This window comes from Taudactylus pleione, unplaced genomic scaffold (assembly GCF_031769625.1).
Source record: "Taudactylus pleione unplaced genomic scaffold, aTauple2 ptg000006l, whole genome shotgun sequence".
Classification (NCBI taxonomy): Eukaryota; Metazoa; Chordata; class Amphibia; order Anura; family Myobatrachidae; genus Taudactylus; species Taudactylus pleione.
The window spans coordinates 9,465,726-9,480,000 of record NW_028284409.1 but is presented as its reverse complement, the minus strand read 5'-3'; the positions used below and the strand labels follow the sequence as shown (position 1 = coordinate 9,480,000).

General features: G+C 44.5%; 1 protein-coding gene across 7 annotated transcripts in view; it reads left to right on the top strand.

Moving 5' to 3' along the window:
- Nucleotides 1-14,275, top strand: part of AHI1 (Abelson helper integration site 1) — a 404,344-nt gene that overhangs the window by 139,603 nt on the left and 250,466 nt on the right. For all 7 annotated transcript variants that reach the window (XM_088452390.1, XM_088452372.1, XM_088452409.1 and 4 more), the window contains one exon: nucleotides 3,251-3,399. In XM_088452390.1, coding sequence (XP_088308516.1) covers nucleotides 3,251-3,399 — 149 coding nt within the window. The remainder of the gene's footprint in view (nucleotides 1-3,250; nucleotides 3,400-14,275) is intronic.

The following is a 14,275-nucleotide window of genomic DNA, read 5'->3' as shown; positions in this document are numbered from 1 at the left end:
CACTTCTGTTTGAGGACGCAGCTTCTGATAATCTGAGAAATCATTGGCTAGTGGAACACGCAGACCCTGGCCTCTGTACACCTACAAATTGGGTACGCCATGCCCCCATTTTTTTAAAACGCTCGCATTTGCCGCCCCTGTCCCACGTGTTTTCAACATTGCAGGTGGCTGCACTTGCTGTATTTTTAATATTTTTTAAAAGTGCACTTTTATGACACAGAAATATACTTGAACCCATTTTCATGTATCCCTAATTTAACTCCAGCATTTATTTTGGCCAAAAAAAACTTGCTTTTTGTCATTTTTCCACTGTTACACAAATATGCATATAACATCCATTTAACACAATTTAAGAACCCCAAATACTTTTATTAGGTCCACTAATACACTTCTAAAATGATTTCCTATGTCAGTTAGCCTTTTTATGGGGTACAGACAGATTTACCCAAATCTTGCTGTACTTTTCGCAGGTTACTCCATGAATAGTTTTCATACGAATGCATTTTTGCATCTTTTGTAATAGGACAGTGCAAAAAATGGCAACTTGCACAGACAAAAGATGTGAAAAGATTGCACGAAACACGCAAATTGTGCAAAAATGACTCCGACGTTAAGATTTCACTTTTTCGCGGCTAATTGAATATAAGCCCTAGATATCACGCAGTGCTGAATGTAAATTTCAAATGTATTTTGTACATGCATAAAAATGCGACATGTAATAGAAAGCAGTGCCAGTGTCCAAACATTCTCATGATTCATTTAAGCCATAAATGAGAATTGACTGAGCAGTATCATAGGAAATAAGTTTAAGTTAATGATAAAGGTGTTTCTAGGGTGAGAACTTGGACTTTGTATATTTTGTATGATGATTCCTCATTTGAATATTATTGAAATACAGTGACATTAAATATTTGTATTGAAATACTGTTTGATTAAAGCATATTGTATTTTTGTAATGATGCCCTTCTGTTAATCTATGCCTTTATTTTCATCCAAATCCTGACATAGTGTATGGAATTTACAAACTCCAGTCTTCAAAGATGATATGATCTCTATATTATGTGCCTGCCCATGAACAAACCTTATACTGTATATCAGCTATGTATAACAATTTAGAATTCATTTAACATTTCACTATGTAAGACATTTTACAAAATCAACATTCATAATGTTGACACAAGAATGGCGACATGGACTGAATGGCGACATTGTGAATGTCGACGGGGTTTCATTGTCAACATTTACGTCGACACAGACATAATGTCGACATTATGCATTTCAAAAGTACAAATGTCAACAATGCTATCTGAAACTAACTGCAGCTTTGAGCTTGTGTAAAACAGCTGCCTGAAGCAAAGTTCACACTCCCACGTCGCAGGCATCACCCAGCTTAGGCCTTTTTATTATTATTCTATTCTATACTAGACAACTGTATAACTTTAATTGTTTTGGTTTTGTTTTATAATCGCTCATTCCTACGGGTGAAAAACAAAACTTTTTGATAGCAAATGTACATAAATGTATGACCAACTCCCAAATGCTTCATTGCATGGTGAAACAGACAGGCTAGTACGACTTTCCAGAAACCATTTGTTCAAGTTCTCTTTACTTGTATTAAGTATATTCTCCTTTTTGTTTAACTGTTTGGGAAATATATTAGCCCAGGAAAGCGAGACAGTTGTGGGATGGAAAACCACTTATTTAGAAATTTGTTTTTGATATATAAATATGTATTCTTACCTGAATATAGTAGCATGGTGGCACAAATTTACCCTACATTAGGAGTGGATGTTTAACACTGTTCATTGCTTTAAGAAAAAAATCTGCACTCTAGTACAGAAGTTAGAAGCATTCTATATAGACCGTTATCCCATTTAAAATGCTTGCATGCAGAACAGACAATACAGATTTACACCAGAATTTGTCAGCATGGTGCATTCCCAGAAAAGGTAAAAAATATTTGAAAGCAAAATAAAGTAAATAGTTGCTGTTGTGAGCAGTGTGTGGGGCTGGTACAAAGTATCTGGGCCTCTCTTTGGTGGGGGGCCTGGCAGTGGGATATGGATTCTAAGACTCGTCGTTGACTGTGCTTTCAGCATCAGCATTTTCCTCATACATTGGGGTATGGTGAGGGCCCTGGCAGTGGGGATATAGCTTCTAAGACTCGTCATTGACTGTGCTTTCAGCATCAGCATTTTTCTCATATATTGGGGTCTATGTACTAAGCCTTAGAGAGAGATAAAGTGGATGGAGATAAAGTACCAACTAATTAGCTCCTAAATGTCACTTTACTGGATGCGTTCAAAAAAAATGATAGGAGCTGATTGGTTGGTTCTTTTTCTCCATCCACTTTATCCCTCTCCAAGGCTTAGTACATAGACCCTTGTATATCTGTTCCAAGAAGTAGCAACACTAGGGTCTACGATTACTCTCAGCAGCCCTGATGGCTACTTACACAAAATGGAAGTTGATAAAATGAATGTATAAGTAGAAGTAGGCGCTAGGGAATGGGAAGTGTTATATAGAAAAGAAAAACACAAAACTATTTCCCAAGCACACTGCTGTAAATATCAGGTAGAAAGGTCCACACTGCTATCATTTAAAAGAATTTTTGAAAAAGTCATTAGCAATTCTAGTCATATTATAATCATTGTAAAATAATTAGGGGCATATGTATTGCTTAGTGGCTATTTGCAGCTATAAGGTATGTAGTTTAGGGGAAGTTTATCAATGTATTTATGTAGGGACAGTTGCTGTTGATAAGCAGCTCTTCGAGGGAATTGTAACACCTGTAGTTTGGCAATTATAGTACCGGGTTCTGCAAGCACACAAGTAGAGAGGTACAGTGATCTGAAGAGGTCTCTCTTTACATATCCATAGCTTCTTCCATTGGAAAGAGCCTGCTATTGCCAATAGAAGATGACATCAGCTATCGGAGACCACTCAGAAAAGTTATGCTGGTTATATTGGAGAAGACAGTGGTTCCCATAAATAAATTACATTATCTCTGAGTTAAATACCTAAATGTGAGTTATACATTCAAAACTTGCCATTTGGGTGGAAAGGATTTAACATTTAAGGCTCCTTAGAGTGGAGATGTTACAGTATACTAGCTCTACACAACGGACATAGATTGAGTGACAACAAAAACATGTTTTGCACCAAGATGTTTTCTGAGATATGTTTGTGTGTACTGTTAACACATGTTCTTTTCCAAGTTGTAATATCATACTTTTTTTATTAATCTTAGTTGCACAACTTGAAGCAGAGTCGGTGCAAACTTCCAGTGATGCCATTGCTCCAGGTCACACTGATAGTCTCACATTCCAAGCTACTGCTATTGTTGCAAAATCATCAATGCGAATGATGAAAGTGAAACAGAAATTGGATTCAGTTCTGGTATGTTCAGTTATTTATGTTATCTTTGGTTTTGAGGTTACTTCCATGCTGTATGTAACAAGCAACATACAAGCCCATGCCATTAGTATGTATATAACAAAAATAATGATTGTGTATATGATTTTGAGTTTTATTTGCTTTACCTTTGCTCATACAAACCAGGGGGTCCATCTTATGGGGCCCATACATCAACAATTAGAAAAAAAAAAAACTTATGTGTTTTTTTTTTCTCCCCTGATTACATGATTTTCCAATCCACTAATATGCACCATAGTTGCCTACCTTTCAGTTGCTCTTCCCGGGAGAAGCCCGGGTAAGAGAAGCAGCAGGGGGGGTGACGGGGGCGGGGCCTGACAAATTGCGTCATTAAGCCCCGCCCCCTCGCTGTAAAATTGCCGTAATTGGTTAAAATTTGCATAGGGGGCGGGGCCAAATAACGTGATTCATGTAGAATCACGTCTTAAGCCCCGCCTCCTACACGGAGACCCGCGATCGCAGCCAGAATTCTCCTCATTCTGCCCACTTCACTAGAAAGTGGGCAGAATGCGGGAGAAATGCCTATCCTTCCGGGGGTGCGGGGGGTTACCCGAAAAATCGGGAGCCTCCCGCGAAAACCGGGAGGGTAGGCATGTATGATATGCAACGATACATTACAGATAGTTTTCAGTTTTTTGCAGATAATTTTTTTTTAGCAAATAACAGATCTACCAATCATAAAAGGCTCATAATTGTACTAGTATGAGTCAGCAAATCGTCTGATCGTTACCTTACACTAGCAATCCGCAGCCACTATTGGCCGGTGAAATTCAACATATTGGACAACCTGATTTCCAATTCCGATAACTTTCTGGTCGGAACGGATTATCAGTGAACCCCATACATTGCTGATATTTTTATAGAATCATATGCAAGATGTGGAATTGCCCTAATTGATTCCTGATGTATGCGACCCTTTAGTTTATGTTGTAACATAGTCATTTAATGGAGCAGTGTGTTTTATTGGTTGTGGAGGTTCTCCATTCTATTTGTGTCCTGCACTTTGTTGAACATTGGGATTCAAACGATGCTTTGGCTTATTCATACTCTTTTGGGTACAGTGTAATGCACGTATGTACATTGCATGGGGCATACATAAGGGTCCAGTACACCAGATAGCATGTTTATTATGAAAACTATTACTCCTGAAGTATGTGCCTATGCAGAGCACGGTATCAGGTAAGATATCGTACCCATACACGGCATACCTATATCGTGCCGTGTATGGCCACCTTTAGAGTTTAAGCTGATATCACCGTAGCATATCACGTATCAAGAGGTAGGTAATTGAAACACTCACCGCCATCAAATATAATGATAGCTCTATTGAAGGCAGGCTAGGCCATAACAATCAGTAAGCATGTCATATATGTAACATTTCTGCATGTTTAGTAACGTGCAGTCAGTAACCCATATTTGGACGTTCAACTATGAAATATATAAACATTTTCTAAATCTCTTCTCTTGAAGATCAATATTACAGTTGTTGAAAGAAGATAAACTATAACAATATTTTGTATTTATAAATTCAAATGATGTATACTTTTTCTGCATTTATTAGAATTTATTTCCAGATTAATGCAATGCAGTATTTCTGCACTGCAAATTATTTCATGGTAGTAGTTTAGAGCTAAGAACTATTCCAAGCAATTACTTTATTTACCTTTATTTCTTCTAGCAGAAAGTTGATTAAAAAACTGACCATGCATATGCAGTATCATGCCCTGCAGATCTTCCTTACATCATTTCTGCTGCTGGCTATCCAGGTGGTTATCGGTTTCATTTACTCAATCTTCCTTCCAACCAAATTCTAATGTAAAATAAGAAATTCACTGTGTCAAAAGTGAGTTAATTATTCTACAGCCTGCAGTTATTCTAGTGCTATGTAACCCCGGACTTCTTTAGAAGATTTTGTAGTATACTCACTACACTGCAGATTCCAATTATTTTGTTAATACTGATTGAGTTTCCCACTAAATAGTTCTCTTCCATATTCAGAGATACAGATGTGTCCACATACATCTTTCATGCGCTACAAGTGGCGTTAAACATAATGCGTGAGCACTGTGTGACCAGTTATGTATATAGCGCACACATATTCTGCAATGCTTTACAGAGAATACTTGTCCACTCACATCAGTCCCTACCATAGTGGAGCTTACAAGCTATATTCCCTACCACATTACACAGACACACAAATACACACTAGAGTTAATTTCTACTTCAGGTTCCATAGGGGGTCCACAGGGTTGACCTTGGGGTATAGCTGGATCTGGATCCACGGGCACCATGCAGTTAAAGCTTTTGCTGCACTGGGTCCATCCTCCTCTATACCCTGCCACAGGCACATCAGTTTTAGTTGGTGCCGTCCGGAGTCTGGTCACCCTAGCGCAGGAGGGCTGCTTAGAAACCCCTAAGCTTCTTTTTAGAGTTTCTTATTTAATTTTTTTAGGGACTCTTCAGAGTGGCATCATCAGACTGTCCATTGGACGTCCAAGCTGCCGCTCCTTCACCCTGCTGGCACCGCAATGCCAGTACAGATCTGGGGATAGCGACGGGACCCTAGAGTCTGTACTAGCACGGGCTCTGGACTCTCCCTCGACTGCTGCCGGAGCGCCGGGGATCAGGTAAGCAGTTGCATGCCTCTGGTCTCTGGGGACGGACCGGAGGCGCTAGCAAGTGGCGGCGGGCTCGCCCTCTCCGTAGATATAACCCGCGGGACCACTAGACCACCAGGGTGTTATGCGGGAGCCAGCAACCCTGGGGTTAATCGCTAGCCAGGGGAGGCAGCCTTTAGCGGCTCCTCCCCTCAGCTCAGCGTGCCTTTCTGCTTAGGTCTGGCGACGCTGAGCTGCTTCCTCCTACGGCCACTCCTCCTCTGAGGTCTCCAGCGGCCATCTTTTTTCTGGTGGGCAGCGCAGATCTCGCAGGCAGTGTGCAGTCGGTCCCCCTGTGTACCTCTCCCTGGCTAAAGGTCAGTGTACACAGCGCTATAGCCCTCCCAGACACTGAATCTGGGCGGTTGATTGTAGTGACAAGGTGCAGTGAGTATTGACTTTCTGCATTGTAAGTGACTTTTGCTAGTGCTGACTGTCTGTGCTTTATTTCTACTTACTGTCAGTCTATAACTATCCCTTTCCTTCTCCTACAGCCCTGGCAGGTGTGTGTGGGAAGGGCTTTTCAAGGATCTCACTTGTATAAATTCACGTATTTGTGAGGCCGGTCACATACTGTGGTGTGCTACGCGGTGCCATATTTGTGGGCTTGTGTGCTGCGGCGCACCAAGAGTACTTTCTGAGCTTCCCTGTTGTATTGCTATATATATTTGGGTATATATATATTTTATCATGTCTGATGAGGAAGTTGAGCGCTCTACGGCTCCCACTCTTCTCTCCTGCAGACGCTGCGCTGTAGGGGGAATATGGAGGATTTATCACAGAATGGGCTGTGTATGAGGTGCCATCAGTTCCCTCTAACACCCCAACTTCGGGACAGGATCCCCCTTGGGCGGTGTTTTCTCAGGTGCTGGCATCCATCGCGCACCATCTGGCGGTCCCGACTGCACTCCCCCATAGGGGGTTACCCCAACAAACCATCCCCCCTTCTCTGGGTGTACCGCAATTATTGCAGTCTCCCCCTGGGCCTCAGACTGTTCATCCATATGCAGGGTTCCCTATGTATGTTCAGTCTCCTTGAATGACGCAGCAGTCCGTCATTCCTTTCCAGGGTCTCCCGCAAACGGGTCAACCACCTTAGGTGGATGTGTTTTCCAATTCAGTCCAAAGTTTGGCAGCCTTATCTTCCGCCTTTCAAACCATGTTGCATAGTAACAAGCCTCATAAGGCGTCAAAACGCACGGTTATGTCATCCCAGTCTGTGCAGCTATTCAACTCGGAGGTGTCCTTGGATGAGGGAGAATTGCATAAGGACTCTGGTTTGATTCCCCTGCCCCGGAAGTAGAGACAAAATTTTCATTAATGTGCCAGCATTGGTGAGGGCGGTGCGGTCCATTCTTGATATAGAGGATGATGCCCCTAAGTCCAAGTATCCAAATTTTAAAAGGGCAAAAGTGACTTCGGCTATTTTTCCTCTCACTGACCAGCTGAATTATCATATGGCGGAGGCCTGGCAGTCGCCTAGTAAGAGGTTCCAGCCGCAGAAACGTTTAGCATCCAGTTATCCGTTTCCTGCAAGTCATTGCAAAAAGTGGGAAGCCCTGCCTGCGGTGGATTCTCATGTTACTCGCTTGATTAAGAGTGCCACCTTGCCTATGCCGTCCATTTCATCCCTAAAGGATCCCTTGGACAAGAAAGTGGAGACTTGTTTAAAATCCATTTACTCTCTCTCTGGGACGGTGGCCCGTCTGTCCATGGCCATCTCTTGGGTGGCTAAAGCCAATGAGAGCTGGGCCAATGTAATGGAGGATACTTTTCCTGAGGATGCTCCGGAGATTCAGAGAGCTTTAGTTGGACAGATGAGGGATGCCACTTCCTATATTGGGGAAGCGTCTTTGGATGCCAGTCTTCTGACTTCCAGGGTTTTGGCGGCAGCGGTCTCTGCTCGCCGGTCTTTGTGGCTTCGTTCATGGAGAGCAGATAAGGATTCCAAGCAGGGTCTGAAGGCCTTTAATTGGGAAGATTTTGTACGGTCCTGACCTGGATAAAATTGTTGACACCTTGGCAAAATCTAAGTCGGCGATTCTGCCGTCAGCAGCAGCGCCATCTAAGGCCTCAGCCTTTCGATCCTTTCGGACTCAGGGTGTCCAAGGGTCAGTCCTTCCCGAGGCAGTCGTCAACCAAGGCTGCCCCTAAACCAAAGAAGCAGGCCTGGAGCACTAGACGCCCTGCTTCCAAGCCAGATGATAAGCCTTCAGACTGATGGGACGGGCCTCTCTCTGGGGGATCCCAAATTGGGGGGCCGACTTCTTCGATTCGCCCAGTGTTGGTGCAATACCACCACGGATGCTTGGGTACGAGAAGTGGTCTCTCAGGGGTACGCCCTGTCCTTCCATCACAGACCCCTCCAACAGTTCTTCTGCACGAGTCTTTCTCAGGACAAGACCCTGGCCTTGCAGATTCAGGAAGCCATAGAGTCCTTTCTGAAAACAGGTGTTGTTGTTCAAATTCCGCTTTCTCAACGCGGGACGGGTTACTACTCCTCTCTGTTTCTGGTTCTGAAACCCAATGGGTCTCATCTGCCTAATCTCAACCTGAAATCATTGAATAAGTTCCTCAGAGTGCCCACTTTCAGGATGGAAACTTTGCGTTCCATCATTCTGGCTATGAAACTGGGGGATTTTATGGTCTCCCTGGACATCCAGGATGCCTACCTCCATGTTCCTATAGGATCAGCAAGAAACCCCTCGTCTATCAGCATTCAGCACGAAGACTAAAAACCCAGCGTTTGAGCACACATATTTATACCCCCCAGGAATAGACAAAACAATAGAGACGTTTGTTGCTGATGCCATTGGTTCCCAAGGAGGATACATCTGTTACAGAGCGTTTAACAGGCTGATTCAAATAGACCCAACCTAGCCTCTAACAACTGGGGGTCTCTGGATTCCCGCCACATGCTACATTCTAACAGTTATTCATATCATATACATTTTGTTGCTTGAAGTCTCTGCGGTCCATAAGTCGAGAATGCATGATGCGATCTCCACACCGATAATACCGGAATTCTGTTGAAAGAGTACACATCAGTACAAAACCAAACACTGCTTATTTAGCATGTATAAAACCTTAGTTACCAAATAATCTTTATTTCACCACATTTATACTAAGTGAACAAACTTAAATCTTATACCTTAAAGCTTATGGAACCTTGTATGTGAATGTGTAATGTGTGAGTATACGGGGTTTGATATAAAGACGTTAGTTAACTGGGGACAGATGCATGCGCATTTAGCTACTAAACAGCGTTTTCATATAGGATCTTATGCATTTGCTAATATGCGACTAGTTAACAGCGCAATTGTGCGTATTAATGTGTATATGAGAAATGATGAAAGATGCAATCACATGGTGCTAATAGTAATATCGCCATATGTACTTAATTGTGAGTATCTAAAATGGCGCTTGGGCGGACATTCGCAAAATGGCATCTTGCGATCTCATTTCCAAGATGGCGTCTCTGCGATTCAATTTTAAACTGATCTTGTCTCAGCCAATTATCCAGCTTCGACAAGGGCCTTCCAGTAGTCCAGTCACGCTCTTCAAGGAAGGGCAGTGCAAGTTCAGTCCGACAACGCCACCACGGTGGCGTACATCAACCATCAAGGGAAGACTCACAGTCGAGCAGCAATGTCGGAAGTGTCACGCATCCTGTCTTCGGCGGAGTGCCACCTTCAGTCTTCATTCCAGGAGGTCTCAACTGGGAAGCGGACTTCCTCAGCCGTCACGGAGGTGGACCTCATCGCCTCCCATCACAATCGCAAACTGCCTGTGTACAGGTCCAGGTCAAGAGACGCTGGCGCAAGCCTGGTGGACGCACAGTCAGTGAAATGGACATTTCAGCTGGCATATCTATTCTCTCCAATATCATTGCTGCCTCGGGTCCTTCGGAAATTCAAACAGGACGGTGGCACGCTTCTGCTGCTGGTTCCGCCATGGCCCAGGCGTCCCTGGTACTCCGATCTTCGGGGCCTTACCATCGACGTTCCGTTTCTTCTGCCTCAACGTCGGGACCTGTTGTCTTAGGGGCCCTGCCTTTACCCGGTTCTGGGTCGTCTGTTTTTGACGGCGTGGATCTTGAGACATCCGTCTTAACGTCCCAGGGTTTTTCTAGCTCAGTCATCAGCACAATGCTACAGGTACGCAAGCCTGCTCCCGCCAGAATTTACCACAGAGTGTGACATACTTATTTTCAATGGTGTCCAGAAACTACGATCCTCATGCGTTTCCTGTTTCTAGGATTTTGGTGTTCCTTCACTCTGGATTGGACCTAGGTTTACTCCTCGCTTCTTTGAAAGTTTGTGTGTCTGCACTTTCTGTGTGGTTCCAGCGTAGGATCGCTACTCTTCCTGATGTCCGCACCTTTTTCCAGGGTGTTCTCAAGATTCAACCTCCCTTTGTTCCAACAGTGGCTCCTTGGGATTTGGCAGTGGTGCTTCGGGTCCTGCAAGGTCCTCCATTTGAACCTCTTGAGTCGGTGGAACTCAAGTGGATGACAGTTAAGAATGTTTTTCTCCTGGCAATTGCTTCGGCCAGGAGAGTGTCCGAATTAGGCGTGCTTTCTTGTCGTTCTCCTTTTCTGATTTTTCACCAGGACAGGGTAGTGCTTCGCACCCGTCCAGGTTTTCTTCCTAAGATGGTCTCTAAGTTCCACATTAATCAGGAAATAGTTGTGCCGGCATTTCAGTCACCTGATCTCTCGGCTGGTGAGGCTTCCTTAGATGTTATCCGTGCTCTCAAAGTTTATGTGGACCAGACTAGTTCCATTCGGAAGTCTGATTCTTTGTTCGTCCTTTTTGGTTTTCACAAGAGGGGTTGGCCTGCCAACAAACAGACTTTGGCCCATTGGCTTCGTTTGGTTATTTGTGAGGCTTATTCATAGGAGGGTTTACCTTTTCCAGCCTCTGTTAAGACTCATTCCACTCGGTCTGTGGGTCCCTAGTGGGCTGCGGGCCGTGGTGCCTGGGCTGTTCAGCTGTGTAAGGCGGCCACCTGGTCTTCCATACAGACTTTTCTAAGGTTCTATGCATTTGACACCTTCGCCTCTCAGGATGCATCCTTCGGGCGCCGGATTCTCCTTTCAGCATAGGAGCGTCCCCACCCTTAGTTGTACTGCTTTGTGACATCCGCAAACATCTTAACAAAATAATTGGAAAGATGTAAGGAAACCATGTGGACCCTCTATGGAACCTGAAGTTGAAAACAAGAGAGATGGTAAGAACTTACCTTTGTTATCTGTTTCTACGAGGTCCATAGGGTCCATGGGGCGCCCACCCTGACGCACCTTGCTTCATATGGGCTTTGTGGCTGGTCACCGGTTTTCTGTCTCCCTTTCTGTGAGTATGGTTCTTGTGTGTTCCAGTCTTCCTACTTTCTGTTTTTTTTCTCCTCCGGCCTTGGCTACTTACCAACTGATGTGCCTGTGGCTGGGGCGGGTATAGAGGAGGATGGACCCAGTGCATCCTGGGAGCAGCAAAAGCTTTAACTGCGTGGTGCCAGTGGATCCAGATCCAGCTATACCCAAGGTCAACCCTGTGGACCTCGTAGAAACAGAGATAACAAAGGTAAGTTCTTACCATATCTCTTGTTTTTTGTCAGGAGCCAATTAACCTGCCAGTATATTTTTGTATTGTGGGAGTGAACCAGAGTACGCAGAGGAAATCCACGCAAGCAAGAGGGAAAAATGCAAACTCCACACAGTTAGGGCTATGGTGGCAAATGAACTCAGGACCTCAGGGTTGTGAGGCAATAATGCTAACCCTTATAGCATCAGTACTGTGGCATTTTACAATGCTAGTGGCTGCATTATGTTTTGGAACTGTTTTCACAGTCTAAATATATAATTTTTAATCTTTCTATTATCAAAAATACCATCTGGTGTTTTACTGAGCTTTAGCGATCTGTAAACAGTGACACATATAATCAATAGTGCTTTCCTTATACATAATCACCATGCATTTTCTCAAGAATTAACTTAATTAACAGAGTGTTTCAATAAAGTAATGTAAAGTTTGCTTTGTTTTCACATATTTATATCTAATTACATTTTTGTTTTAAAACAGCTTTACAATTAAATTTATATGTAATTTTTTATGTGAAAACATTAGGTGAGTAGTAAGTTTATTGTTTAACATCCTTGTTTGTATGAATTTATCATTACATAATATAACAGAACATTATTGTAGGGCAGGGGTATTCAACTGCGGCTCTGCAGCTGTTGTGAAACTTAAACATCCCAGCATGCTCTGCCAAAATTTTGCTCTGAATGCATGCTAAAACTGTGACAGGGCATGCTGAGATGTGTAGTTCCACAAGAGCTGTAGGGCCACATGTTGAATATTCCTGTTGTAGGGCAATTACAAGTAATGTGTGTTTTGATATTTAGAACTGTTATACAGGTTGAGTCTCCCATATCAAAATATTCCGAAATACGAATTATTTAGCATGACTGAGATAGTGAAACCTTTGATTTTTGATGGTTCAATGTACACAAACTTTGTCTAAGTCACAAATTATTACAAATATGGTATAAAATTACTTTCAGGCTGTGTGCATAAGGTGTATATGAAACATAAATGAATTTAATTTCTGTACACAAACTTTGCTTGAGCCACAAAATTATTAAAAATATTCTATAAAATTATTTGCAGGCTGTGTGTGTAAGGTGTATATAATACATAAATGCATTCTGTGTGTATATTGGGGTCCTATTTCCAAGATATTTCATTATGATATGCAAATATTCCAAAATACGGAATATTCCGTTATCCAAAATACTCCTGGTCCCAAGCATTTTGCATATGGGAGACTCAACCTGTAATGGGTTTTAATGATAACATGCAGTGTTCGCAAATACGCGCTATAGAGCATATTTTACCCACTAATTAGGACCGGGACTCACTTTTTCAGAATGGGTGAGTCCCCAGGGACGCGCTCTGCTGCCGGCTACTCCCCTGCTCCTGGTAACATGATTGATGTCTCCCCTGGCCCGGCTGCAGGGAAGACATCAAAAAAGAGGTGGAGCCAGCCTTTACACGCCTGTAGATGCTGCAGCTCACTCAGCAGTCAGCGTGACTGAGTGGGTTGCCCCAGCGTGATGAAGACTGCGGGCTGCTTCTCCTCCCCGGCGTGGAGAAAACTGTGGGCCCACCCACCACGATGTGCAGAAGACTGCGGGCCGCCTCCCGTTCCCCGGCGTGATGAAGACTGCGGGCTGCCTGCCTCCCCTCATGGCGTGGAAAAAACTGCGGGCCGCCTCCCCTCTCCCACCCCTCCCCCGGCGTGATGAAGACTCGGGCTGCCTCTCCTGTCCTCCCTCAGCATTTACAAGACTGCGGCCCGCCCCCCCCCCCTCCTCTGGTGTGAAGACCGTGGCCCAGCCCCCGACTTGAAGACGACACCCGGCACTCTAAAGCAGGTTGCTCTGCGGGTGGGCTTGGTGTTGGGCGGGGGTAGGGGGAGGAATGAAGGGTAACAGATGTACCGCTGTCCGGCTAGAAGTGCATGCAGACACGAAGCCGCGCCCCCTCCCCCCTGCCTGCAGTCTGGGGACAGTTTCAGTCTATAGCCAGCTGGGCGCCTGCTGTGAATGTGGAAGTAGAGTACAGCAGTGTGCCTGGCCCCAGCTGTCCCGGCTTTCTGCCTCTAATCCCTGCCTCCCCTCCACCCGGTGACAAGCAGCCCCTGCCTCCCCTCCTCGTCCCCAGCTCCTCTCCCCCCTCTAATACCCAGTGGCACCCAGCCCCTTCTCTTGTCCCTGCCTACACCCCTCCACCTCCTGTCTGCAGCTCCTCTCCCCCTCTAATACCCAGTGGCACTCAGCCCCTTCTCTAGTCCCTGAATACCCCTCCACCTCCTCCTGTCTGCAGCTTCTTTCCCCCTCTAATACCTGGTGCCACCCAGCCCCTTCTCTAGTCCCTGTCAACCCCCTCCACCCCCTGTCTGCAGCGCCTCTCCCCTCTAATACCCGGTGGCACCCAGCAACCCTGACATAATCAGTTACTAGCCACGTTGGCATAGAGGGGGAATAGAAATGGAAAGGTATATTTCCCCTTCTGTATTTGTACCTGGAAATGACTTGGGTAAGGGCGGAAGTGCGGTTCCCTACCCACGCAGTTCAGTAAAAAAGAAACTTGTAATCTCGCAGGCTCGCCACAAAATTATAT